Source organism: Myotis davidii, unplaced genomic scaffold (genome assembly GCF_000327345.1).
Source record: "Myotis davidii unplaced genomic scaffold, ASM32734v1 scaffold147, whole genome shotgun sequence".
In the NCBI taxonomy this organism is placed as follows: domain Eukaryota; kingdom Metazoa; phylum Chordata; class Mammalia; order Chiroptera; family Vespertilionidae; genus Myotis; species Myotis davidii.
This window is the reverse complement of record NW_006383010.1, coordinates 8,125,497-8,146,871: the sequence shown is the minus strand read 5'-3', so window position 1 is coordinate 8,146,871 and position 21,375 is coordinate 8,125,497. Positions and strand designations below refer to the sequence as shown.

Here is a 21,375-nt window from a genome sequence, read left to right as displayed (position 1 = left end):
ATGACAACATATGACTTTTTTGTGTGTTTGTTTCATGGCACTTTATTTATTCATTGAAAAAAAATTATGGTAGACACCATTGTAGGCCAAGGGAATAGAGTACATAAGAAGATGCACTCCTCATGGCTTATCTGGAAGAGGGAGAAAATAAATGAGAGAATAAATGTATATTTTTAAGCAATGATGAGGGATATGAAAGTAAATAAAGAGAGGGAAGTAATAGAGAATGATGTAGGATATAAAATTCCCAAGACAGAAAGCTTCGAGTGGTTAAGGAACAAAAAGGAGGCCCATGTATACAGAATTATTCTCCAAAAGTATGCCATAGGGATAATTGAGTGATTCTGTTTGAATACTAAAGTTGATTATAGTTCTAGTTTTAACTGCTAATTGGTTCTTAATTCATTCCAGAGCTCAGTAAATTAAACACCTTTAGTATGTGTCGTGTGTGTGTGCAATAGAGGGATGATGCATGTTTGGGTTGGATTAAAAACCAGCAAAAGCTGTCTTTCAGTCAATCCTTTATCTAGCAACTCACTATTTATTTTATTTGCAATCCTTCTTTTAGGATAAAGGTTATAAGGACATGCTCTTTTGTTTAATTGAATTGCTCACCTTCTCTTTGCCCATTGGCACAAAGTCCCTCTGCCTTCTCTCCATTGCTGGAAATGCCCTTCTAACCTGGTGGCTTCTAGAAGGTTGCATTCAAAGCCTTCTATGATCTGCCTCCAAATACTGTTTCCAGAACCATCGTCTCCTACAGACTTCTATGTAGCCTATGACTGAGTTTTACTGATCTCTCTGACATTTCCTAAGATCATCTTACACTTTCAGAGCCCTGTGTTTGGGCCCATCATTTCTATCAACTTCTCTCAATTTCTGCTATGATGACATCATTTCTGTGATTCTTCTAGCCCCCATTAATCATGGCAGTACATGTAGTGAAAGGTTAACATGCCTGAGTTTTTAGGAGACTGTACATTTTATGAGGTCAGGAGTCATTCCTATGCAACCTCAGTCACCCTGGTTACCAACAGCACCATCACATGGGAGATGTCTGACAGACTTTAAATACTACCCTGGCCCATTTCCCCAGCCTCATACTACACTAGCTTTCAATACAAAACCGATTCTCTAGTTTATATGAGCCATTCGCAAATGGCTCATATTACAATTCCCAGAACTGTAATTTTAATCCACGGCTCCACTATTTCAGTGTCTCCATGAACTTTTAGGACAAAAACAAAACGCCCCGGCTTTGTCTTAGAATGAAATTCTCTTTCAACTCAAGGTCTGGCTCTGTCTTTGCTGACTTTCTATCCCCTCACTGGTTCACATGCAGTTTTCATTCCAACCCTATCCAACCACTGACTTTTCCCAAAATGTTTTATCTCCCCCGCCCCCCCTGAGCTTTGGCATTGTTTCTCCCTATTTCTGGAATGTGCTTTACCTTCTATTTTGACTAGCTAGTGCCTACCCTTCAGGACTTAACACGCATGCCAGGTCCTCTGTGAAGCCCATCCTAACCCTGGGTGATGGAGATGTCCTTCCTTTGCTGGCCTCCACAATTACTCTAGTGTATAGAATGGTTTACTTGTGTGTGCCTCCCAATAAATACAAGTCACCTAAAGTCATCAGAAATGGTTTTTATTCTAAGTATCAATGGTTCTTAAACCAAAGACTGCATCTGAATAACTGGGGGGATTTTAAGACACCAGTTGCTGGGTCCTACTCACGGTTTCTCAGTTGATAGTTTTGAGTGGGGCCTGAGAGTCTGCATTTTGAGCGAGGTTCTAACTGATGCAAATGCTGCCATTCCGAGGATCATACAAGGAGGACCAGTACTTGGCATTAACCATTTCTGTGTTCAGCACATCTCCTGAATTTAGCAGGAGCTTGAGAAATGTTTTCAATAATAAAAATTACACGCTTACCTTTTAAAAAATAAACAAAAAACACACACATTTGAGTTGGGTCTCTCTTACTAGTATTTTACCTTCTTAGCGGGCATAGACACAAGGAAGTTGTTTATTTAAAAAAAAAAACAGCTCATTATTCTATCAAATGGATACAATGTATAGGTTGCTCTTACATCTGTATGCACATCTAATTAAGCCAGGGGAAGTTTTGGAATATGGACCCTGGGCCACAGCCTAGACCAGCCAACTCAGTCTGAGTGAGAGCCCATGACACTGGTCTGTTTCACAAACTCCAGGTCATTCCTTTCTAGCCAGTGTAGTGCCAACTTTGGGAATCACCTCTAATCAGCCTTGGCAAACAGCCTTAAGCAAGCTGTGCCTTCCCACGGTAATTGCATCAGTTTCTCTAATTACGCCAGTAAGTTTTGAACAAGCCTTTACCTAAGCATGGCATATGAAACGAAAATATGTAAAGGACCACTTAGAACTACAGAACTGACTATATAAGCTCCAGACATCTCGGGGCCCGGGGGAAAGGGGGGCAAAAAATTATGGCTCCTAGTTTTAAACATCGCTAAAAGGAAGGAATAGCTAAAAGCACCATTTACTGTGCCACTATAACTCTTCCTGAAATACTTCCTAGATGCTTATTATACTTTCCACACAGGTAATTTTAATTTCTAAAACTGTTGCCATAAAATGAAGGGGTGCACCTCCGGGTTAGTCACACCACTGGTGTGTGACAGAGCGGGATGAATCATGCCGGGGCCTCCGACATGAGGACGGCCCAGCATCCTGCCTCGCAAGACGGTGCTTTTTCTTCAATACTGCCAGCACGTCAGTAGACTACAAATTGGTTCAGATTAGATACATCAGTTAAGGAAAAGTGAGCCTCTTCAATCTTCTATCAAAATGACAAGGTTAAGTTCCAGGAGAGAGATGGGGGGGAAAAAAAACCTTTGAAAATTTAATTTGTCCTCCATTTAATCCAAAGTAGAATGGACAGAAATGAGTAGATAAAAAAAAAAATCCAGATTGGTTTTGTTCAATTAGCATTCCACATATATGCCAGGGCACGTTTAGTTATAGTTGAAGGTGAGATTGTATGTTAGATTGTGGTCTGTCTTTTCATATCTGCAGGGGGTCAAGTAGTTTGAAAACAGCAAAGGTTAAGTTTGTTACTGTTGTTGATTTTTAAATACCAAATACAGGTTTGTGCCATTCTATGTACTAAATTTACTCTTGGGAAAAGTGATCAATTTGCCATGGTAAGTAGTAAGAGAGAGAATGAGATAGGAGAGAGAGAGAGAGAGAGAGAGAGAGAGAGAGAGAGAGAGAGAGAGAGAGAGAGATATTCATAGAACACATTGCAAAAAGAAAGGGACTCAAAATCTCCCAAAGCTCTGGTCTCTCTCTCAGCGAGCTGTTCCATATGTGTCCAAATTCCATGAGAAAATACTTGCACTTCTGTGATTTATGGCAATCAGATACCTAAACCATGGTGTATGGCTTAGGTTGGGTAGATTATAAAATCGTGCTATTAGTACTTGAAGGTCCCGAGACTTGCTATAGTGTTGGGGGACTGATGCTTAGAGACTGTAATAGACTTGCCCATGCCTGTCCTTCTAGTTGGTGGCACAGTTGGCATTACGACCAGTGACAAGCTCCTTCCACTGTATTGCACTACTTTAAAAAATCTTCAATCATTTAAATTATCTACATTTTATGGACAGTGATTGATGATTTAAAAAGGAGAAAGATCATCATTCTCTGTTCTGCTCCTTTCAGAGTTATCATTCCTAATCTCTACAAATGCACATCAACTCGGCCAGCCATGGTCACCTCCACCCCACCCCAAGGCCTCATAGACAGGTGAAAGAGCCCTCAGACTCACCTCCAGAGCAGTCATGTTTTGCTGGTTTGCTGCAGATAAGCGGTTAGCTTCTCTGGTTTTATTCGTGGCTTCTCTCAACAGGTCCCAAGCATCGTCAAGCTTGTTTTCGTGATCCGTCAATTTCTCACCGAGATCCTTCTCCAGTTTTTCGTTCTTCGCCCGGGGCTCTCCGAACACCTTCTGCACCTTCATCAGCAGGCCTTCTGCAGCTCTGCAAGCACCCCCACCCAACAACAGACCATGAGCCCTGCCACCTCCTCAGGGTTTATGGGTATTAGATTCTATTACAAAGAGATGCTAACATTAAAAGAATGGAAACATCTATACTAATAAAAGGGTAATAGGCTAATTAGACCGGACATCTTCCAGACAAAGCTATAGTAGTGGGGGCCGAGGCAGAAGCGATTAGGGGTGATCAGGCTGGCAGGGTAGAGCAGTTAGGAGCATCAGGCAGGCAGAGGTGGTTAGGGGTGATTAGGCAGGCAGGGGAACATTTAGAGGCAATCAGGCCAGCAGAGGAATAGTTAGTAGTGATCAGGGAGACAGGCAGAGTGGTTAGGGGTGGTCAGGCAGGCAGGCAGGTGAGTGGTTAGGAGCCAGTGGTCCTGGATTGCGAGAGGGATCCCAGATTGGAGAGGGCTCAGGCTTGGCTGAGGGACCCCCTCTCCCCCCGCGGCCGGGCGCATGAATTTCATACACCAGGCCTCTAGTAAGACAATATTTAAAGAAGACTGACTATATGCTCAACCAAGCTGAAAACTGATACCTGACAAGTGACACAACCATTTACATTTAAAATTAAACTCCAAAAACCCCACACATTTTTAATTTGTTAGTAACATAAAATTTCAATTGGAAAGGATCTCCTTCTCATAATTTGACTGATAAAATAAGTTTTGTGATTTATTTCACATACAAAAAAATAAACACTACCTGATTCAACATAATGAGGCATTTCCTCTGTTACTTTGAATATAAGGTATGACTATACTGTATGTTTGGTTAGAAACTGTGGACAGAACTCTATGTATAAAGTATGAAGTCATGATTTTTATCTACTTTTGTTTTTCTTCTAAGTAACCTGGGAGTCTCCTGGGTTTAACGCTATCATTTTCCTAAAGTGGCAATATCAGCCCTTAAGAAAGGCTAAGTCCTTGAAAAACAGTATTTCTAAAACTAATAGGCATCACAATCCCCTGAAGTGTTTGTCAAAACATTGCTGGGCTCTATCCCCAAAGTTTCTGATTCAGTAGTTTTGGGGTGAGGTTTGATCATTTGATTTTTAACAAGTTCTCAGATGTTGTTAATGTTGCTAGTTTAGTATAGTATTACTAATCCCATCATTTTGATGTTAGCTATGAATGTAAAAATGTACTTTTTTATTGAGTCTGTGGTGATATGAGTTAATGAGCATCAATAAAACCCTAATACTATTATTTCCAACCTCAGGTTCCCAACCCTGATTTCAAAGTATTAAGCATTTATTGTTTAATGACTCTTATTTAGCATTCCGTGAGATGACAAAACCTATAGGATGGCCTGTAAAATTCATATCTTTATTGATTCAAAGGTTATTTCATCAAAATAAAAAACTATTGATAGTTTAAAAGTTCCAAATAAATGCAATTAATAAAGCAAGCCCATATGCCTAACTATAGAAGGGACAGCACCAGAAATGATAAATTACTTGATTATTTATATGTAGGCTAAAACATATTTTCAATCCATTTTAAAGCAAGATAAATTATACCTAAGTAAATAAAAACTAAAAGCAAGCAAAGTATCTTATACTCATATATGTGATGAAAAATTTATAAAACGGTAAACAATTTGGAAGGCTCAGCTTATGAAATGAAGACATAATAGACAATCTACTCACACCAACTCATCTTCAGCAACTTCTTTCTGTGTATCTAGATTTTTCCTCCTCAATTCTCTCATCATCTGATCAATCTCTTTCTGAAGCCCTTGCATATTTCTCTCAAAGGCCTTGTCTTGAATTCCTAGAGTTTCATTTACTTCTTTAGCTTTTTCATTTACAGCTGCAGGGAGTAAAACAAATTTTGCAAATTAGCAAACAAAACTGCCAATTGCATAAATGCCACTCAACATCTGCTCTTCCCCACCATCTCCATCTCCGAATGAAACGTGGCCTGCCATGGGTTCTTGCTGGGAAACTGAGGCAGTTAATACAGCAATCCTTAACAAACAGGGGAATGTGACACAACTCTCTGTAATGTGCTTCTTTTGGGGGGCATGGTAATTAAAGCAGTGTTTTGTTTCTGTTTTTTACCGCAAAAGGAAGAAATACAGGAAAAAAAGAAGTGGCTTAAATCCTTTTCAGGATAAAGGGTAAAAAAATGAGACATGTAGCATAACACTTGGAAGCTGAAAACATAAGGTCTATATAACTGGTAAGACACAACCATATTCAGTCTATCTTAAAATACTGAGTACAGAAATACCATCGGTGATGAGATATCTAAACACAAAACTGCCTCTGTGCTTTAACACAGTTGTGTTCATGCTTTTCAGAGGAAAGGAGCCCTGGTCTAGGGACAAGCATTATAGATTCTCCAAGATACCTTCCAGCAAGAACACCCATCATAAGAGTCTGTGTTTATTATGCATTAAATGGGGTTTCATATAGTGCTTTTCGGAAATTCAGGATTCTCCGTGTGCGTCAGGTATTACAAATGATGTCTGTTTGGCCAAGACTTTCTTTTATAGGTTGGTATTCTGGGGAAAATTTCATTTGAAAAACGAATTCTATGTCAAATAAAAATTTGAAAAACTGGTGAATCGAAACTTTCTTGCAGTTCTACCATTAGTTTTAGACCAACTTTCCCTGAAGTGTGCTCTATGGAACATTAATTTAACAAGTTCAAAGATTTTTTTTAAACCCCTTTATCCGTCAGACTCTTCTATAATATTACCTATGAAAATCCCTAGAATGAGGGCTCTGGGTTGGCCAGAGGCATTTTCTACCATTCAAGGCTGTATCCTAAGACTTCTTTAAGACATAAAGAGTCCTGAAATTCATTTCTGGCCCTAGAGAAGCTCTTCTGATTGGCATTGGTAAGTGCTGTTCCAAGGATGATATAGGCAGAGCGCTTGAAACAGGTGCACCTCAGCAGACCCAGTAGAGCAGCTATGGTGAGTGTCACATGGTGGGTAAATACAATGGCTCTGAAATGTGATCCCCAACTCAGCAGCATCAGCATCACCTAGAAACGTATTAGAAATGCAGGCCCCACCACCAGCTCACTGAGTTAACAATTCCAGGGTTGGGGACCAGCAGTCAGTGTTTCCCCAAGTCCTCCAGGAGCTTTGGATTCATGCTAGAGAGTTTGACAATCACTGGGCTAGTAGAAGGAATTGAGTTGCTACCTCTGATTCCAAAATGCATCTTTCTAATTCTTTTTTCATGATACATGTCTTTGGTTAGAAAGTTGCTGCGGTCAGCCCCTCATTCCTGAAATAGCCACAGTTTAATTTGCAGGACAATTTGAATCATTTGAATCAGGAGTCTTAAAGAACAAATATGGCCATTCCTAACCCTCTGGTAGACATTATTGCTTAGGTGCTGTATTTCTAGAGGGTAGTGAGGGTGGCTCTTTCTTGGTCAACCGGTTCACACTCATACCTTGACATAAGCCAAAGAACTGTCTCAAAAGTCCACCCCTGTCATTAGTAATGTATTACCTACCAAGGCTGTGTCATGTTTAACCATAACCATGATTGACTGATTTGAAAGCTCTTCGGTCCAGCAGACTATGTGGGAACGGTGCTAGAATGCTGGTAATTAAACCTAAGAAGGCTTCTATCTACTTCTTAGACTTCAAGACAAGCAATAGTAGATTTGGCTGTTCCTATAATGGACCAAAAAGGCATACCAGGGTATTTAGTGCAGAGGAGTCTAAATCTAGCGCTAAGCATCTCAGTAGCCAACGCATAGCAGAGGACAGAAATGAGGTACTTAAGAGTATACAGTATATGCAATATACAAACAAAATAATTCATCAGGAGAAGCAAAGCTACTTTTCACAATGAACCTGGAAAGAAAGCATTCTCTGATGGGTAAATTTATCACAAGTGACAAATACTACTGTGACCTGAGAAACAGAAAAGAGAGATGTCTAGCATTTATTAAATCTCATTATATGTCAGGACATAACACTAATGGGTTTATATATGTTCACTCATTAATTCTAATAGTGTGTGGAATAAAATATAGTTCATTCATGATCTAATCAGAAGTCATAGCTTAGCACACTTTAAAAATTATACTGAGATAGGAATGCCTTAGATTAATAGAGATTGATTATCTGTGAAGAGGCCATGTCTTATGGTAGAAGATAGGATGAGTAAGGTATTCCATCTAAAAATGAAACTGAAAAAGATAAGGCCAGGCCGAAGCATTCACTTCTCCCACAGCCATTTACTGCCACTAAAAACCCCTAAGAGTACTGATGATCATTCCAATTATTTTCACCTTAAGAGAACAAAATGGTGTGGATATGTTGTATCACCCACTTACAGCCTTTGATAAGTTTCCTTTTCTTTCTTTTTTTTTTAAAAAAATATATTTTATTGATTTTTTACAGATTGGAAGGGAGAGAGATAGAGAGTCAGAAACATCGATGAGAGAGAAACATCGATTAGCTGCCTCCTGCACACTCCCCACTGGGGATGTGCCCGCAACCCAGGTACATGCCCTTGACCGGAATCGAACCTGGGACCTTTCAGTCCGCAGGCCGACGCTCTATCCACTGAGCCAAACTGGTTTCGGCTTCCTTTTCTTTTTTAAAAAAAACCCTAAACTACCAAGTACATATATACATCTCAGTCAGGATTCAGTTTAACTCTAGGATATTCAAATTTAAGTTTTCACGAAATGTTAACAGTTGGATCAATTCTGCCAAAGTTCTTTTATGAAGGGCGATGGTCATGGTTTTTGTAACCATTGATATTAGTAGCTGCTGGAAGAAGAGAGCAGTGTTTGCATATTCCTCAGGTACAGGCTCACGGCTATCCCACACGGCACTTCATGTGAATTAGAAAAAGGGGCCCCAGTGAGACAGCCACAACCAGACCGCCTGACTGATGCCCAATTTAGGGCATGGGAGACACCTTTGATGACACTGAGCCCTTTACCCCATGGACAGCTTGTGGATGGTGAGCAAAGCCTGGGGTAAATATCATTCTCACTCCGCCCCCTGCTGGTGGCCTTTAAGTGGTGCACAAACTGGGAGGTTGGGGGAACAAGGTGGAGAAGTAATCAGTACTGATACATGCATTAACGTTCATTCTTAGGCACCAATGTTTGATTGAAATGATAAAAGTCGGTTCCCAGGACAGGTTTCTGGGTGTTGAGTGTTTGAGATTGAGGCAGAAGGAAAAGGAAAGTTCCTGGAGTATTGATGAGTGCCTTCAGAGACCCAGATACAGGGACATAGCTGTACCTGCACTGGGATATACTATATATATTTCATTGCGGGAGGTAGATACTTCAAGTAGCATTAATGAGAAATGGAACCAGGAAAAGCACAATAACTCCATCAGGCAGAGGATTAACCACAGGAGTTAACTGAGATTTTTCCCGTTGAGCAATTTCATTAGTGGTCCCGGACATGTTTTGCCTCAGATTAAGCCTCAGATTAAGATGCTGTTGCTTCTAGCAGTGGGGAATCGTTGGGAGTTTCTGTCTCCTGTGGGCCAGTGATGCCCAAGTGTGACCTGCCAGGATCTTCCTTGAAGGCGTATCTCATGGGCTGCCTGCCTTCATGGCTGTCTTACAAAGCAAACTACCTAAAATGCAGAGCACTGTAGAGCAATAAAAATGCTTCCATTTTAAAAAGCAAAACCACAAAAATAATCCAAGCCCTTTTCTACTTTCTAAACATAAGTGCTTGTTTAGTGTATATTGATAGATATTTCGGAACTAGTGGGCTTTTTAGTTTTTTACTAGCTGTTTTCTTTAAGATTGTCTCAATCCGGGCTTTTGCCCAAAGCACTTTGATTCTCCATCAGATTGGCAGATGCCAAGAACTATCTCCTAGAGAGAGAACTGTGGGCTAAATGCACTGCGGTTCCGGGGAAGGCAGCACCTCTGAGGCCCCAGCAACAGATGTTCATTAAAACCACACCAAGTGTTTTTAAAGGCATTCTGAGAAATTTAAGTGCTGCTTTAATGTTCTGAGCAGATTGACAAAATTAACTTAAAAAATTAACCATCTTTTAACTAGATTTGAATACAAACAACAGCAAAGCATAATTTGCCCAGTTTTTTTTTGTTGTTGGGAGAAATCATGATTACATTGTGGCCTTTGTCATACCTTCTGCATCCCGGACAAGTCCCTTAATGAAATCTCCTAAGGAGTTCGCTCTTCTGCTGGTCCTCTCAGCATCCTGTCCAGTTTGCTCGCCATCTGCTGTCACTTTGGTAGCCTAATGATCCAAATTCGGGAAAAGCATAATTAATAGAGATGATGAAGCTACTGTTAGATAAACTCCCTCTGGCTACGTTTTCTTTCAGATATTACTTTGAGCCAAAGGCAATCAATGAATTATTGATCAGATGTACTGGAAGCGACGCCCTGTGCTCAAATATACAATTAAACTTTATTACTTCTTCCATTAAATGGGAATCAGAGAGCTGTATTTGGTCTTTTTAAAACCCTCGTTCCAGGCAATGGCGCAGAAGAAGCGATCAAGCACAATTATTTTTGAAATATTTTTAAGATATTGTTGCCAAAAGTCTTTAATGAATTCCTCAGTCTCTATATGTTTCAGTTTTACCCATATTTTATTTACTGAAAAAGTGTGGAGTGTAGCAATAATGGAGGCCCAGGCAGTCTGTCTCAATCAGCTTGATCCTATAGATTTGGTTTAAATCAATACGTTAATTAAAGAAACAAAGTGGGGGAAATGCTTAGCTACTAAGCAGTAAATGCTTGTTTGATAACACTCTAAAGATGCCAGTAAAACATTAAAGCAGAGTAAATGCTAACTTTTCCCATATGTCATCACCAAAAAAGATGGGTGTTAATCACAGAACCATACATTACTGTCAACAAAATAAAACAGAACCCCAAAACAGCCTCATCTCCCAAAGAGAATCCACATACAGTTTCACCTTATTCACACTTAACAATACTATTTAGACACAATGGAATCAATTTCATGTATTCATAGTTAAGATATACCATGTTTAGCCAAATAAAAATGGCATGTGTTCCATTAAAAGTATCTTAAAAGATACTACAAGATTTAGAGGAACTTAAAATAGGTTTACAGTTTATTTTTTATGTGTATGCACATGATAATAAATAGGACTTCTTTTTAAATAAAGAGATTGAAATAACCTAACTATAGTTAATGAATCAAAGAATCACAAACTGCCTCAAAATAATTTGAATAAGGTCCCAGTTGGCAGAGTTATATTAATGCTCTAAAATCTTGTACCAGAGTGCTTTTATTCTAGATGCTCAAAGAATCCACATTTTTAAAAATATTAAAGTGGATTTTAAATAGAACTAAATGTCTGGCCAGCACAGAACATGGTTAGAGAAGCTACAGAAATTGTTTGCATTTTGTGATTTCCCAGGGACAGTAAGAGGTTTAATTTATGAAAGTTCTCAAAGTTTTGAAAAAATTGCCCCAGCTGGTTTTGCTCAGTGGGTAGAGCATTGGCTGGAGAACTGAGGGATACCGGGTTCAATTCCTGTCAAGAGCACATACCTTGGTTGCAGGCTGGATTCCCAGGCCTGGTTGGGGCATGTGCATGAGGCAACCAATCGATGTGTCTCTCTCACATCAATGTTTTTCTCTCCCTCCCCCTCCCTTCCACTCTCTCTAAAAATCAACCAAAAAATATCCTCAGGTGAGGATTAACAAAAACAAACAAACAACCCCCCCCACACACACACCCCACAGATAAAGTGCACTTTAGTAAATTAAAAAAAAAAGTTTTGTAAAAATGATAGCATATAAAGTCCAATTATTATCATATCTTTTAAACCAAGGATAAGAATACATTGGGAGCTTTTGGAAATTCCTCTTTACAGTTTGCAGTATATATACCCAATGATTTGGAGGGTGTTGGTCAATGTATTAGAATGCTCTGGATTAACTCCTAAAACATTAATAATGAAATTATTTTAGCTTTTAGATTCAAGGCTCAGATGGGTCAAAAAACTTCTTACACACTCCACTCACATCACACATACATACACAGGTATAATCTTTTAAATGTTTTTGAATTACGAAGGCCAACAGCATAAGATGTTGGTCGTCTAAACTGCTTTAGATGTTTCTCTCGTCTGGACTTGGCTGTACTTTATGATATCACTCCTATTTTCACATGTCATAGAACATTATAACATGGGAGTTGACCTACATTATGGTCAACTTATAATATCTCATAAGAATTAATGCATCACCAACACTAGAATCTCTTACTATAGATAAAATGTAATTTGAACTTTAATTTTTTTCTTTATCAACATCTTACCTATATTACCAAAATATCATAATTTACATAAATATTTGTACATTTGAGTTTAACAATTCTTAATTGTTCAAAGCATCGAATTTTTTGAAAATACATGTGTATTGATACACTGTCCATTTTAAGTTCTGGATAATCAAGATAGTATTCATTGCCTTGACTTCTACTTACCTAATTAGTTTATACAGTAAGGTGTAAGCATCATCATTAATAAACTCTGATATTAAAATAATAATTCCACATGGCACGTGCTCAGAAACAAGTTAAAAGAGTTATGAATAAGACCCTATGCAATCAACTTCCCTGGCTTCCTTGTAGTAGATGAAATGTGTCAAACTCCTCCCTTCTTCGGGCTTAGTTGTATCCTGTTGTCTTTGCCTGGAAGGAGCTTTTCCTCTATGCTTTCAGTGACTGGATCCCTGTCATCCACTGGTTCAGTTTAATAAGTATCTCTTCTTGGTGTGGCCGTTTCCAGGGCACCTATCTAGATTTCTGTACTTCCTGCAGCAAAACATTTCCTTCATAGCACTGCACTGTAGAATTACTTAATTATGTGTTGGCTTACCCGTTTATTGGCTACCTCTCTGACTACACAGTAAGCTCTACGAGAAATATTGAGTGAATGCTGTTAAATATATTGACTAAACAATACTTTCTTAACTAATCTTGCCAACCTTATTACCATCCTTATTGCCTACCTTTCTGTGAACATTCCTGTAAAGAGCTTTTGTTCATACTGTGGCTGCTTAACTCCTCTCCAATTATCCAAAAATAAATCCAGCCTCCAAGATTCAGTTCCAACATCACCTGCTCTGTGAAGCCATCCCTGACTATTTTGCCCACGCTCCTCTTTCTTAGATGTTCAGACACAATGATCATTACCGCCATTCATGTCTATTTTGAGTAATTATTTTGTTAGGTATTTTGCCATATCTATCTAACCTTCATCTTTGGGGGCTGGGGCTATGTCTTACCTTCTTTTGTTCCTCGGAGTGCCAGGCGTAGTGTCTGGCAAATTATAGAAGGTCAATGATTTGTGTGCTTGGCCGATATAATGGTAATCAAATTCAACTATCCTTTGATGTCCTAAAGCCTGTTGATGGAAAATAAAACCTCTCTCCATATGCCTTCTCAATACCATTCAAACTGGCCATATGCCTGGTGCTATGCTTGCCAGTGAATGCGGATGGCTGGGCAGTGTTCTGGGCGTTTTTCAGGGCCTCAGGAAAAGCTGCTGCTAAAGAGCTGTAGCTCAGTGCTTCAGAGGAGAGCCAGGCCTGAGCGCCTTCAGTTTCCCACACACTGCATTCTAGTCACTGGCTTCTTGGTAATTCAAAACGACCCTGTGATTACACACTGGGTACCCTGCAGGTGGGTGTGGATGGGGGCAGGGGTTAGGAGGGGCAGGGGTTAGGGGGGGCAGGACTGATCAGGGCCAGCACAGTGCTCCCTGAGAAGGAAGGCGACCTTCCCTCTGCATAGACAAGAAGAGTTGCCTCTCTTGGATGTTGTCTAGAAGGGGGTGGGTGGGGTGGGTGTGTGTGTTGGGGGGGTGGGGTATGAGGTTCCTGTACCAAAAGGCATTGACTGATGGTATTAACACTCTAAACGATGGGTGATCCAGTCATGCTCAGCTATACCCCAGATTGATATGTGTGTTCAGACGGGCTTACAGTACTCCCAAGTGTCTCATTTACTTTTCCTGACTTTAGGGATACATAGAAGAAGGCATGATCCCTAGTTTTATACTGCTTAAAATAAAGATATGAGAGGTTAAGTGACTTATCTAAACTTACACCCAGGGATGGAGGACAAAACACACATTTTTCTGACAGAATTTCCCCTTAAATATTCTGTCCGTATCAAACATCCAGGAACATTATTAGGAAAACACAGAAAAAGTGGAACATTCTGGGTGGGAAGAGAGACATTGCTCTAATGCAGTGGTTCTCAACCTGCGGGTCGCGACCATCGAAAAACACCTATAGCATATCAGATATTTACATTGCAATTCATAACAGTAGCAAAATGACAGTTATGAAGCAGCAACAAAAATAATTTTATGGTTGGGGGTCATCACAACATGAGGAACTGTATTAAAGGGTCGTGGCATTAGGAAGGTTGAGAACCACTGTAATGTAGGCACAACTTTATGTGCATAAAGCTTTAGGTTTAAGTAAATTAACATTCAAAAATCCATATCAGAACAGCATGTAGGTATATATTTTAAGCATCATGTCTCATTACACAGTAATTTTGTTGAAAAGTCACCCTTGTCAAAACCACCCATGAGAGACTCCATAAGGAGAGCCTATGACAAATGCACTGACAAATGAAGAGTGGCGATAGATAGTGGGATCACTGTAAAAACGTGAAATCCACAAAAGTCAGCTTCACCCGGGAAAGGCTATTGATAATGTTACAGATGAATGTTAAATAGTACATGATAGGAGCTATCTGTCTGGTACAGTTTGGCTCTTCTTGTGTTTTATTAAATTACCATCTCCATCCCTTAATCATCTTTCCTCGTATTCACTATTATCTTGTCCTTTGAGTATTTGACAAATGTCTTATCATTTATCTTAATATGCTGTACAATCTTCCTTTCATTCTTTAGCTTTGATTTCCTTATTTTCACAACCTCTTACCTCTGTCCTATAATCTTTCTAGTGTTCTGTTGTAAATGATGCCTTATGCAGTACTTTGTACATATCTGTCTTCCTTTGATTACCTTTTCTTCTTTACATTCAAGCTTACGCAAATAGGTATGTTTTTCTTTTCTTTCTTTTTTTTTTTCTGGAGTATTTCTCTCTAGGCAGCATGCATGACCATTAGGCGCACATTCATTTGCTTCTGAACAATGTAGCTGTTACTTTCTTGCTTTAGCTTGAGTAGTTCTCACTGTGCCTCTTGAAATCTGCACATCATTTTCTTGGTTGGATATTACTAGCGTCTCTCATTTTCTGCCTTCTTTATGTTAAAACTAGAATCTAATGGGGAAAATCTAACTACTGAATGGACAACATTGCTTAGATGCCATCCATTTTTGCATTTACAGGCTTATGTGGATTTCCCACTAAAATTAAATTTCAGATCTAATCATTTATGTGCTATTCTCAAGGGTCATCTTCAAAAACTACCAGTTCAGTGTATGTCAGTGAAGTACTCCTCAGGCATGCTGCTAGGATAGACACACAAGGAAAGAGACAGGGAGCAACCAACTGACCCTGTGGAATGATAATAAGTCAGTTCCATGTGGAATTTCCCTCTAAATATTGCAGGTGTCAATTTTGAAAGATCCAAATCAAACAAGTATGATTTATTGTATATCCTCTCTCTCTCTCGCTCTCTTTCTCTCTCTCTCTCTCTCTCTCTCTTTTAAAATATAATAGCAGAAATTATAAAAAAGGTTCTTGGTAACTTAAACCTTTTAAAACTATAAACAAGGTACTGTAAACATATATCATTGATATTTAAATTATTTAAAAACTCACTTAATCATTTTAGAAATGTACAATCTTCATTTAAATTTGCTTTTAAATTGTACATAAGTAGTAAAAGACAGTAAATAAAGCTAAACTTATATTTCAGTTATATTTCAGTATAACACATAAATAACAGTCTCCTCTTGTAGAATAAACATTCAAAAATGTTTATTAAAGAAAAAAAATCCAATTCAATAGAATTGTAAATATATTCCCAATTTCAGTATACTTTAGAGAAATTTAAAATCAGTACTTATTTTTGGGTTTCTCTACCTTTCATCTGGTTGTTTGAATGCTATTATTTAAATTATTCAAATTAGTTAATTACTTAATTTAACAAATATTAACTGAATACCTACTATGTGAATGGTATTGGTGATACTGTGGTGAGAAAAGATACATTTCCTGTCCATTTAGAGCAAATGGTCTGATGGGGCAGAAAGGTATTTGTCAAATGATCATGAAAATAAATTTAAAAATATAAACTGAAGAGAAAACACAGTTCTAGAAGGCAATTATAGAAAAAAATCTCATCAGACCTAGAACGTTACAGAGGGCTCGCATAAGGCAGGATTCCATGAGCTAAGGCTTGAAAAGTGAAATTGAATTAACAGAAGTAGACAAGATGTAGGAGGAGGTAGTTTACTTCAAGGCTAAAGAAAATATGTGTGGAAAGACTCTGTGGTGGGATGAAGTAACTGAAGATTAGTAAGGCTGTGCTATGAAGCACACTGTCAGGAGAATGAGAAAGCAAGATACAGACGGGGGAAATATTTGCAAAAGACATGCCTGATAAAATATCCAACATGTATAATGAACTCTTAAAACTTAATAAGAAAACAACCTAAGTAAAAAATGAGAAAAAGAAACTTGTCTTTGCTCCTTTGAGTTATTGTAACAAAATGCCATTATAATGAGCAGAAATTTATTTCTCACAGTTCTGGAGACAGGGAAGTGCAGGATCAATTCCCCAGAAGACTCAGTGTCCGATGAGAGCCTGGTTTCTGGCTCATAGACAGTATCTGTGTACTGTGTCCTCACAAGGCAAGGAGGGGTCAATAATTTCTCTGGAGTCCCTTTTGTAAAGGCACTAATTCCACTCATGCGGGCTTCAACCTCATGACCTAATCACCCCCCAAAGACCTCACCTACTAATATCATCACCTTGGGGGTTTTGAGGGGACACAAGCATTCATTTATAGCAAGACCTGAACAGACATCTCATCAAAGAAGACATAGATGATAAATAAGTATATTTTAAAAATTCTCAATATTATATCTCATTAGGAAAATGTAAATTAAAACAATGATGAGATACTACTATGCACCTATTAGGATGGCCAAAATTCTAAACACTGACAACACCAAATGTTGGTGAGGATGTGGAGCAATAGGTACTCTTATTTATTGCTGTTGGGAATGCAAAATGGTACAACCACTTTGGAAAATAGTTTGGTGATGTCTTACAAAACTAAACATACTCTTACCATATGATCTAGCTATTGTGCTCCTTGGTATTTATACAGATTAATTGAAAACTTTTGTACTTGGATATTTATAGTGGCTTTATTGCCAAAACTCAGGAACAACCAAAATGTCTTTCAGTAGGTATATAGGTAAATAAACTGTGGTACAATCAGACAATGGAAAATATTATTCATTGCTACAAAAAAAAGAACTAGAAACCTGATAACATTGTAATTATCTAATTATTAATAATAGGAAAGGAGCAAAGGGGAAAGCCAGACATTATAGGCATGGCCATCTTGGCAGCTTCACCAGGAAGCTACGCCCCAGGGAACCATTGGTCCATTCTCTGGAGAATACTGGGGGAAGGGAAGGTGAAGGGGATGCACAGTGAAGTTGGGGTGACATAGGGAAGGTGCTTGCTGCCAATCAAAGTGGGAATAAAGATAATGGGGTAGGGGTCAGCCCACTAAAAGCCCATAAAGATTTGGGGATACATAATCCCCAAACAGAGAAGTCGGTTCTCTTGGTTCTCTGGTTCTTTGGCTCTGCTCCTGCCTGTGTTCCCTCCTGAGGACCCCACATGCAATGGGCTGATGGACTGCAGTGGGGAACACAAGCTAAGCTAGCCTGACGCTGGATTAGACTGTGCAGACATGGGATGGAAACTGAATGGCACCTTCAATCCTAGCTCTACTGAAGACACAGCTACGCTTCTATGATGGGGCGAAGGGAAATAGGAGTTTGGAAACTTGGGATTAATTCCATGCAAATAAAAACCACTCATGCCCCCAGGTGAGTCTCAGAAAATTCTTTCTCTCCTGATATCACAAGAAGCCCCCTCACACCAGCAACCGGTGGGTACAAGGAGAGATCCCCACCAATTACAGAGACATGAAAAAACATGAAGGAACCTTAAATGTAATATTACTAAGAGAAAGAAGCCAATCCTAAAAGGCTACAAACTGTATAACTTCCATTATACTGAAGTCAAGGCAAAACTATAGAGGCGGTAAAAAGATCAGTGGTTGCCAGGGGTTAGGGAGGAGGGAGGAATGAACAGGTGGAGAACCGAGGTTTTTGAGGTCAGTGAAACTACTCTACCAGTATGATACTGTAATGGTGGAGACATGTTATTAAACCTTTTTCAAAACCCCTAGAATGTACAGCACCAAGAGCAAACCCTAAAGCAAACTATGGACTTTGAGTTGATGATGATTTGTTAACATAGGTTCATCTGTTGTAACAATTGTGTGACCCTGGTGAGGGATGTTAGTAAGGAGGAGATTATGCTTGTGTAGGGGCAGGGGCATATGGGAACTTTTGGTAATTTACAATCAATTTTGCCTTGAATCTTAAACTTCTCTATAATAGAATGTCTATCTTAAAAAATGTAGAGTGGGAGAGTCTGCTGGAAAAATGCAAGGATGAAAGTTAAGACATAATGAAGATCTCATTCTCCTAGAGCAGTGGTTCTCAACCTTCCTAATGCCGTGACCTTTTTTTAAAAAAATCGATGAGAGAGTAACATCGATCAGCTGCCTCTTGTACATCTACTGGGGATGTTCCCGCAACCAAGGTACATGCCCTTGACTGGAATCGAACCTGGGACCTTTCAGTCCGCAGGCCGACGCTCCATCCACTGAGCCAAACCGGTTTTGGCGAGGCCGCGACGCTTTAATACAGTTCCTCACGTTGTGAGGAACCCAACCATAAAATTATTTTTGTTGCTACTTCATAACTGTAATTTTGCTACTGTTATGAATCATAATGTAAATATCTGATATGCAGGATGTATTTTCAGTTACAAATTGAACATAATTAAAGCATAGTGATTAATCACAAAAGCAATATGTAATTATATATGTGTTTTCTGATGGTCTTAGGCGACCCCTGTGAAAGGGTCATTCGACCCCCAAAGGGGTCGCGACCCACAGGTTGAGAACCGCGGAATGTTTCTCATGTCTGTATGCTGAGATAATTCGAGTGAATCAGCTCAATGAGGACAATGAGGTGTCAGTTTTGCTTATACCTCTATCCCAGCATCTGCCATACTGTCTGAGTGTCTAGAACATGGTAGACTCTCAATAAGTATTCATTCAATGAATGAATAAAATGCCACCTGTTCCATGGAATTTTCCCTAATTACCTTTATCAAGATTAAGTTATTTCTTATGTATGTATTTCTCAGGTACATCTCTTTATTTTATTTCAAGTTTTATTGTATATTTACTTTCAGTTGTTCCACACATCTAAATGCTTTCGTACACAACACACACATACAACACGGCAAGCTCCTTGAAGAAAGAGGCTGAGCCTCATTTGTATCTTTCATCTGCCAACACCTAGCTTGGCTTTGCATGTGGTGAATATTCATACTGCATGTGCTTGTTGAATCGAGTTTACTCTGCTTATGATCTGTTTAAAATTTCTTATTTAGTTGTGTTCACATAGCAAATACAAAATCATCAAATATTAAATTAATATGAGATAAATATACTCATCACCCTAATTAATGTCTGACTACATTTGGCAAGAAACTCTCCTTTGTATTTGCACATTCCGCATTGCTGATATGAGATTATGAAAAAGCATTTCGTATGCTATTTGTAACATCAGGGCCCTGGTTTAGCATCTTTTGTTTAGAAGATTTTTTTGTTTAGAAGCCCATTTGATTTCTCTGTGGAAATTTTTCTAAACTGCATCAGGCGAGGTGGAAACAGTACTGGGCCAGTGGGAAGCTGGGTACTGGGCCTACTTAGGTCCCTGTCATACCGTTGGGAAATGAGACTATTGCAACTAACCTTCTTATGAGTAACTGGAGAGGAGAAAAGGGCAGGACAAATATTGAAGGCGTGCCATTATGCGGCGCTGACAGGAAGCTGCAGTTTAACACTCCCCAGGAAGCCACCAGTCCACTCCCCACAGAGAGGAGAATACACATGTGCACAGTAAAGTCTGGGTGAATAGGAAAGGTACTTGTCTGTTAGTCACACCTGGGAACAGATCATTGGCCAGAGTAGGCATGGCCACTGCAAGCATGGGAAGATTTGAGGTATTTAATGCCCTGAACAAAGAAGCTCTTACTCTCTTGCCCTCTTGGCTCCTGGCTTTCTTGTTGTAGGGAGCACACTCTCTTGGCTCTGCTGCATTCACCCACATGGCTCAGAGCCATGTGGATGCCACACAATGGACTGATGGACTGCAACTAGCCTAATGCTAAACTGAACCCAACTCCACCATGGAAAGAACACTTTGGATGCTGGCTTTGCTCCTAGCTCGGTTGAATCCCCAGCTGCACATCTTCCAGGACTGGGTTAAGGGAAATGGGACTTTGGGAACCCAGGGATGTAATTCCATGTAAATAAAAATCACTTATCCTCCCATGCAAGTCTTGGAAAATCCTTTTTCTAGAGATACTAGAGGACCGGTGCACGAAATTCTGCAAGGGGCTCTGCCCCTGGCCGCCGCGGCGGACTCTGCCTCGGACTCTGCCTAGTCCCCGTCCTCCAGGGCTTGGTCCAGAAAAACATCCAGTCTAATTAGCATATTATGCTTTTATTATTATAGAGGATTGTAAGGACCCCACCCTTAGCACCCAGTGGGGAAGAGGACATCTACTTCCACTGATAACACCTGGGTTTAGAGAACTGTATGCATGACCATTAATCATTCACTTCCCTGTATGGCCTGAGGTATGTCTTAGAAAAATGGACTAAATAATCTGTAAAAACCTTCTTGCACCAATATCCTTTGTCATTTAACGTTCGTAGGTAATCAAATTGGATCCCTAAATTACAGGCCAGTCTTCCTGTTCATGCATTTTTTCTGGCCACAAGATGGCGAACTTTATGTTGTTTTACTCATTCTCTACCAGCAAAAAGAACTTTAGCCCTCTCGCAGTTTTGAGTCTGATAAAAGCAACATGGACTTTTCATTCTGATTCTAAAAGATGTCTTCAATGCTTTGAATTTTCACAATAAAGAAGATTTTCCTTTTGTGTGGGAATACTGATATAGACTGCATTTCTATACAAATGCAAAAATCCCATGAGGAGATCAAAGAGGCTACAAGTATTTTCATTTGTTTCTTTTTTCC

General features: G+C 39.4%; 1 protein-coding gene across 2 annotated transcripts in view; it reads right to left on the bottom strand.

Moving 5' to 3' along the window:
* LAMA2 (laminin subunit alpha 2) overlaps positions 1 to 21,375 on the bottom strand; it is a 491,338-nt gene that overhangs the window by 115,551 nt on the left and 354,412 nt on the right. For both annotated transcript variants that reach the window (XM_015557822.1, XM_015557823.1), the window contains exons 35-37: positions 10,152 to 10,263; positions 5,693 to 5,855; positions 3,814 to 4,024 (exon numbers count right to left, since the gene is read on the bottom strand). In XM_015557822.1, the coding sequence (XP_015413308.1) occupies positions 3,814 to 4,024; positions 5,693 to 5,855; positions 10,152 to 10,263 (486 nt within the window). The remainder of the gene's footprint in view (positions 1 to 3,813; positions 4,025 to 5,692; positions 5,856 to 10,151; positions 10,264 to 21,375) is intronic.